General features: G+C 48.7%; 1 protein-coding gene across 1 annotated transcript in view; it reads left to right on the top strand.

The window, feature by feature from the left end:
- Usp30 (ubiquitin specific peptidase 30) overlaps window positions 1-7,910 on the top strand; it is a 28,149-nt gene that overhangs the window by 14,276 nt on the left and 5,963 nt on the right. Inside the window, exons 7-11 of the mRNA XM_005344255.3 lie at window positions 314-408; window positions 4,884-4,943; window positions 5,500-5,586; window positions 7,057-7,137; window positions 7,243-7,462. Coding sequence (XP_005344312.1) covers window positions 314-408; window positions 4,884-4,943; window positions 5,500-5,586; window positions 7,057-7,137; window positions 7,243-7,462 — 543 coding nt within the window. The remainder of the gene's footprint in view (window positions 1-313; window positions 409-4,883; window positions 4,944-5,499; window positions 5,587-7,056; window positions 7,138-7,242; window positions 7,463-7,910) is intronic.

Consider the following 7,910-nt stretch of genomic DNA (forward strand, 5'->3'; position numbering starts at 1 on the left):
CCCCGCCCTCTCCAACAGTCCCTGTGCACCTGTAGATCTCATGTGCATCCTTCTCCCCCCCCCGTCCTCTCCAACAGTCCGTGTGCACCTGTAGATCTCATGTACATCCTTCTTGGTGTCTGTTCCATGGTACACAGCCTCACTCACGGGCCTTAAGCTTCTTCTGTGAGGATGAGACTGGAAATCAGCAAGGACAACTCACTGTGGTTCATGAAACAGTTTCCTAAAGGAGGAAAATCTGCTGTGTGCTAAGGAGGGTGGGGTCTGTTTGGATCTTGGGTGATGTGACACGTCAAAAGTGCTTTGCTTCCAGGGTCTCCTCACCCCACGTCCAATCACTGGAAGTCTCAACACCCTTTCCATGGAAGACTCACTAGTAACATGGTGTGCAAACACTGTGAGCACCAGGTAAGTGGCTGCCCCTTTATGACGCAGAGAGCGCAGTCTGACTTCTGGGCAGCTTTGGCGATTGCCTGCCCTCTGTTCACCTGGGTCAGTGCCAGTGTCATTTTTTGACCCTCAGACCCCAAAAGTAGAGATGTGATGTGCTGTGGACTGTGTAGCTCGGGTATTTGCTTGCTCATGATGCGCACAGTGGATTTGAGGAGTGGGAGTGGCTTTAGCTTTGCATTTGAGGGTTCAAACCTTTCTTTATGGAAAAACTTCAACACAATACAAAGAGAATTTTACAGCTGTTACATTAATCTTAGAACATTCTAACACCTTGCCCTGCCCCTGCCAAAAAAAAAAAAATGCCCCCAAACCTTACATATGAGCATTTTTTCTGAATGCCTCACAGCTGCGAATGTACCTTCTGTGTGCTGGGTACAAAGTCTAGTCTGGGCTTCCCCAAGCAGAGCCCTTTCGTGGGCAGCCTCCTTCACTTAGCCTGTTTGCATGCAGACCTTCTCATGTGGTACGTGCAGCAGCACGTCTTGCTGTTTAGAGCTGGCACAGCTGTGTCACATGGCCCTGCCATGTTCTTGTCCACTGTCGTCTGAGTTTATATTGTTTCCACTTTGGGGTTTTGTGTGCCGCTGCCACATGTGGAGACCCTGACTCGAACCTTTGAGAAGCTGTGAGATGGCTCTCCAGGGTCCCAAGGCCTTGCCGGTGCTGTCCTGTCTGACTCCTGGACACTGGCCTTCATTGCAGTCATGGAGTAGTTCCCAGTTGAAGAGTTCGTCTGCTTCCCTGGGCATAACTGACAAGTAGATTTCACATAAATCTGAAGAGTGCTGAGTGATATTTGATACGTTCTCTAAGTGATGGCCACAGTCAAGTTAGCCCATCTGGAGTAATGACCTTAGTGTGTGGGTGGTGAGAACGCTCTCAAGACCCACATTGGCAAGTTCCAAGTGTGCTTTAACTATAATCGCTAGGCTGTGTGCCAGATCCCTGAGGTCTGTGCCAGTATCTCCCCATCTGCCTTCTACCTCAGCAGTCACCAGGCTACTCGTCTCTGGAAGTTTGTCTTTAAGCAAAGTCATGTGGGAGTTGTTTTTGGGGGTTATGCCCCCAGGTTCATCTGTGTGGTCAGAAAGGATGGTATTGTCTTATTTTTCCTGGCAGAATAGTATCTGTCGTGTACAGGTGTGTGTGTTTAGCACATTTTCTTTTCCTACTCTGGTGGCTGCTGAGCTTGCTTCTGTGGCTTGGGTATCGTGCTGATGCTGCTGTAAGTGTGGATCCCAGGTGTCTTTAGGAAGTGCTGAACTCACCTCCTTCCAGTACATACCCCAGAGAGATTGAGTCAATCGTTCGTTAATTCTATTGGTTGGTTAGGTGATTGACTTGAGACAGGCTGTCACTGTGATAGCCTAGGCTGACCTGACACTCTGACACCTTCTACTTCTTGCATCCCGAGGATGGGCTCACAGGTGTGCACCAGACTCTTCTGGCTGTAACTTTTTGAAGGTTATCCCTTTGTTTTCCATGGGGGCTGCCCCAGTTTGGGTTCCTGCCACAATGTAACAAGAGTTCCTGTTTCACCCTTTCGAAAACATGTCTTGTCTTTGTGGGTGTCTGTGCCCATCTGAGTGGAGGCCACTGTGAGCCTTGTGTCACTTGTCAGAAACCATCTACCTTGTTTCTTGAGATGTGACCTCTCACTGCTCTGGAATTTGCCGAGTTGGCTTGGCAGGCCAATCAGTGAGCCCCAGGAATCTGCCTGTCTCCACCTTCCTGGATCTGGGACTTGTTGTTGTTGTTTTGTTTTAATGTAGGTTCTGGGGATTAAACTAGGGTCCCTACACTTGCAAGGTAAAGCACTTGACCACTGAACCATCCTGGCAGTCACCCTTCTTGGTTTTTGTAGTAGCCATTCAAGTAGAGATGTGTCCCTGTGGTTTGATTAGCGTTTCCCTGACAACTGTAGTTCTCCATGTTGCTGTCTGCTATATCTGGGTCTTGGAAAAATGCTTTATGGGGTCCATTGCCAATCTGCCTTTCTTCCTTCTGTTCTGCCTCCCTGCCTTCTGTCCTTCCTCCCCTTCTTCCTTCCTTCCTGCCATCCTGCCTGCCTTCCATTCCTCCCTCCTACCTTCTTCTCTGTCTCTGTCTCTCTTAACCTTAAGTGTTTCAATCTTATGTAGGTATGTGTACCACATGCATGGCTGGTGCCTGAATGGAATCTGGAAGTAGAGTTTTATTTTTTTTTAATATTTATTTATTTATTATGTATACAATATTCTGTCTGTGTGTATATCTGCAGGCCAGAAGAGGGCACCAGATCTCATTACAGATGGTTGTGAGCCACCATGTGGTTGCTGGGAATTGAACTCAGGACTTTTGGAAGAGCAGGCAATGCTCTTAACCACTTGAGCCATCTCTCCAGCCCCCTGGAAGTAGAGTTTTAGATGGTTGTGAGCCCCTATATGGGTGCTGGGAACTAAACTTGGCTCCTCTGCGAGAGCAACAAGCACTCTTAACCACAGAGTCATCCTTCAGCGTCTTTTCTTTTCCTTCCTCCTCTTTTTCTTTCCCTCCTTCCTTCCCTCTCTTAACTCCCTCCTCTTTTTCTTTTTTGTTGTTATTTGTGGAACAGGATCTCACGTAGCCCAGGCAAGCCTCTGAACTGATGCTCCTACCTCTGCCTCCCAAGTTTGAATATTACAAGCGTTGCTACCACACCTGGCTGCTTGTTTTCAAAAATATTGCTTGTTTTTTTTTTTTTTTTGGTGGGAGTGCTGCTGATTTATTCCTAGTATATTGTGGCTCTCACACTCATCAGGTGTGTGATTTACAAATGTTTTCTCTTACTCGGTAGTGGCCTTTGGTGTTTCTTTGCTGTCTAGTTTTGATTGACATCACCTGTGACTATTAATTTTTTTGAAAAGGTTTATATGTTATAATGATATGCCTTGCCCATTCATCACTGAATTCTCCTTTCATTTATTTGTATTTTGAAGCTGTTACAAGTGGAATTAGGAATGTTTTATTTTTTGCTTGTCACCAGCATATAGGACTACAGTTGTTTGTTGATCCATTTTATGTCTTGAGATCTTACAAAATTTTATTATTTATTTTATTCTAGTTTTCACAGTGATGGGGACTTGACTCCCACAAGCACTCTCTCTGACAGATGCATATCCTGTACATAGGTGAAGTAGCAAGCACACACTTACACACACACACACACACACACACACACACACACACAGTGTAAAGTTTCCCTTTCCTTCTTTTCCAGTAAGTTTTCTACTCAGATTCTCTCTCAGCCATGTTGAGTTTCCCTCTGCCCTGGGGCATATTTATAACACATCTCTGCAACTCTGGGTGCCAGCTTCACACCCAGGAAGACGTCTCATGGTTGCTGCTTCCTCTTCTCCTGTGTTGCTAGGTATTTTATTGCATATTTTGTACAGCAGAGACTCGGGTTCTGTTGTCCTGGAGGGAATGATTGTTGTAGGCAGAGTGTACATATCTGTCATCCCAACTGTAAAGAGGTGGAGCCTGGAGGGTTAGGGGTCCAAGCCAACTTCAGCTGCAGAGTCTGGGCCACACAAAACCCACAGAAACCCCTCCGAGTACACACACACACACACACACACACACACACACACACACACAAAAGAGAGAGAGAGAAAGAAAGAAAAAGGAAGAAAAGGAAATGGATTTTATTCTGACAGGTAGTTAACTTGGTTCAGATCTCTGTCTCCTTCCTTAGACAGCAAATGCCCTATTCTGTATTTACTTCTGGATGTTATGTCTACCAAGACCCTCAAGGTCCCCCTGCACTTGTGTGCTCTGTGGGCAATCTTGGAACAGGCAGGCAAGCACACACAGAATTCAGGGCTCCCTCTCCGGGGCAGCCCTGTCTGCCTGCCAGCCTGTATTCTGTCTTCGGACGTCTCAATCCTGAGCAAGGCTACTTTTCTCTAGCACTGTGTGAAGTAGGCAGGCAGACCTCACCTAGGAGCCCATTTCTGTCCGTCAATCACTGTCCAAAGGGTCCTGCTTTTAAAGTCTTTCCAGGGGTTGCAGGTCTAAGCCATCCCATCGCCTCACACAGGGACGCTTCATAGCACAGTGTGGCCGTCTGTGTAGAAACTCACGTCTTCCACTGCACTACTGTTAGCAGAGTCTCGCTCTGTGGACATCTACAGTTCTCTAATGTCTTAGGCTTCAGCTACTCCTGTTTATGGTGCCATTAGTGGCACTGATAGAAGTCCTGGCAGTTAATGCCAATTCCATAGAATATGTGTGAAAACGTGTATGTATATCCCAAGCTGCTGGGTCGGGTGCACACCCCAGAGCCATCTTCAAGCTGCAGGCTAATGCTGTTGTGCACTGAACGGCACTGTGACAGTTTAATATCTGAATACTAAGCGTTTCATCTGTCGACTCTAAGCTCTTTGGATTTTCTGCAATATTTGTTTCAGAGTCCTGTTCGATTTGATACCTTTGACAGTCTTTCCCTCAGTATTCCAGCTGCCACTTGGGTACGTATTGATCTACGGCTTATTTGGATCTGTTCTGGACACCACAAGGGCTTTGGGCATCTTATGTAGCCCAGGTACTAAGTGTCATTCAGGTGTGGCTGGCTGAGCCATTTCAGCTCTGATTGGGAGGGTCTGATTGTGGGAGAGGGAAGGTGACTCTTATCTCACTGAAGACATTGGCATTTCCATTCTTGTGTTCATGCGTACATCCCAAACTCTAAGGTTGTAGGTCTGTGTGCAGGTGCACAGTCCCTAAAGCTCCACCCCAGACCTGTGCAGGTGCACAGTCCCTAAAGCTCCACCCCAGACCTGTGCAGGTGCCAATTCCCTAAAAGCCCTACCCCCACCCCAGGCTCGTTTAGGTGCACGATTCCCACAGCTCTGCCCCTCCTGAGTCATTCAGCAGTAGCAGCATAGAGGTTAAATGACACTGAGGTGTGTTGTGAAGCTTTATGCCTGTGTACTCCAAAACACAGCCCTGGGAGGCTACCCGCCACCTACTAATGGTTTCAGCATGACTCCTGTGAGCTGTTCTGACTGCCTGCTTCTGCTCTAGGGACACCCACTGACCCTGGACCACTGCCTTCATCATTTCATCTCCTCTGAGTCAGTGCGGGATGTTGTGTGTGACAACTGCACAAAGGTATGCTTTGCAGTGTCCCCTCCCAGCTGACACCATGTGCTTTTGTGGTACCTCTCATGCCACCCCACGAGCTTCCAGCTAGATATGCCCAGGGCATCTTTCAGCCTCTGCCATTTCCCCTACCTTGGTTTGCAGAGTGGCTGCCTATGAATTTGTTTCCCAGGTGAAGTTTTGTTTCTTCATGGTGTTTACAGGGGAAAATGTTAAGCTTTGTGCATAGAGCTGAGACACACCCACTCCAGTCTGTAGCTCTTCCATTCCCCTGTCTTGTGTCCACCTTTTCAGATGTGCCAGACTTCTGAACACAGAGGAAATACAGACTTCAGACTTTGGGGTCTGAGTGGGTGATTCCACACAGCAGCTGCCTCTCTCTGCCTCCCCCCCTTCTCTCTCTCTCTCTCTCTCTCTCTCTCTCTCTCTCTCTCTCTCTCTCACACACACACACACACACACACACACACAGCCCACTCCAGTATGGATAATGACTCGAAAGCTGCATTCCTGGAGCTTCCTGCTCAACCTGCAGGCAGCTTCAGTGAAGTCTCTTCTTTCCGAGCAATTGCTCTATTTATGAAATCTCCTGGGGTGGGTGTAGGGGCTTCTGAATCTTGGAAGTTGCAGTGACCTTCCCAAGTCTTGCACGTCCTTGTGAATTTCCAGGGCCACCTGAGCTTCCCTGCACACTCCAGAAAAAGAAGCTTTAGTGGAACCTTGGGTGGTGCTGGGCAGCAACCAGGCAGGAAAGATGGTGCTCATGGGTGCCCTCAGGTGTCCATTGAGAGATCTGCTGCTCCATCTCCAGGGTCTTCAGGGCATTGCTTTGGGCAGGACCACAGGTGCTGAAATCCAGTTCACACCCCAGTCCCACTATCAGCAGAAACTGCCTGTGATTCTGAGGCTCTCTAAGGCAGGGATGTCCAAGGCGTCTATGATTGTCCCCAGAAGCCACTCAAGTGAACTCCTGAGCAAAGTGTTCAGGGCTGGGCATCACCCAGGCCTCCTAAGCCTCCTACTGTGACTGGGGCAGAGAGGGTGAGGGAGGAGGTGGTCTGGGGAACCCACACAGGACTGGTTTTCTAGAGTTATTTATTTTGTGTATATGAGTGTTTTAGCCTGCATGTATGTGTGTACACCATATGAGTGCCAAGTGTCCACACAAGTCAGAAGAGGGCACAGGTCTGGAACTGGAGTTACAAATGGTTGTGAGCCACCATGTGGGTCTGGGAACCAAACCTGGGTCCTCTGAACTGCCGAGACAGATCTCTGTAGCCCTCTCTCCATAGAGTTTCTGAAGACAAGATTTAAGAAATTCACACTTTGGTGTTTGTTTTCCCCTTTCTCTTCCCTCCCCGGCTCCTGTTTAATGGCCAAGAGGAATCTGTGAGGTTGACCTGCAGCTCCACGGGTGTCTGCAGTCAATATGCTGTTATATGTCTGACCCTGCAGACATATGCTGTTACTTTCTTGCAGATTGAAGCAAAAGGAACGCTGAATGGGGAAAAGGTGGAACACCAGAGGACCACTTTTGTTAAACAGTTGAAGCTAGGCAAGGTGAGCCTACCTGTGCATGTGGTTGGCCATGCTTGGGGTTGGGGGGGGGGTGACTCTGTCAGCTGCTGAAGCACCTTAGCACTGCACTTTCCTCTCTGCCCACAGCTGCCCCAGTGCCTCTGTATCCATCTCCAGCGGCTCAGCTGGTCCAGCCATGGCACGCCCTTGAAGCGGCACGAGCATGTGCAGTTTAACGAGTTCCTAATGATGGACTTCTACAAGTACCGCCTCCTGGGACACAAACCAAGTCAGCATGGCCCCAAAGCCAGTGAGAACCTAGGGTCTGCCCTGGAGTTACAGGACACACAAGCGGCCCTGAAGCCAGGTGTGTACTGTGGGACGCTCTGCACAGAGAGGGCTTTGGTGGCCCCACTTTTGGCTCTTATGACATGCACACTAGCTATGCAGTGGTTGCCTAACTTCATAATAACAGGTTTGGAGGTTGAAGGGAAATAGCTTGGTGTTTCTTCGCTGCACTAGGGACAGAACCCAACACTTCAGTTCTACTAGGCTAGCACTCTCCCTGAGCTACGACCGTGAGAATTACCTAAAGAGCTGAAATTACACAGTCATGAGACACGGTTTAAACTGTCACTGGGCCAGCGAGCTGGCTCGTAGTGAAGCAGTCTCAGTTGACTCCGTGGAACCCACACCAAGGCAGGGTCAGGTCCTACCACCTTATTCTCTCCTCCGTGGAACCCACACCAAGGCTGGGTCAGGTCCTACCACCTTGTTCTCTCCTCCGTGGAACCCACACCAAGGCAGGGGCAGGT

This window comes from Microtus ochrogaster, chromosome 2 (assembly GCF_000317375.1).
Source record: "Microtus ochrogaster isolate Prairie Vole_2 chromosome 2, MicOch1.0, whole genome shotgun sequence".
Classification (NCBI taxonomy): domain Eukaryota; kingdom Metazoa; phylum Chordata; class Mammalia; order Rodentia; family Cricetidae; genus Microtus; species Microtus ochrogaster.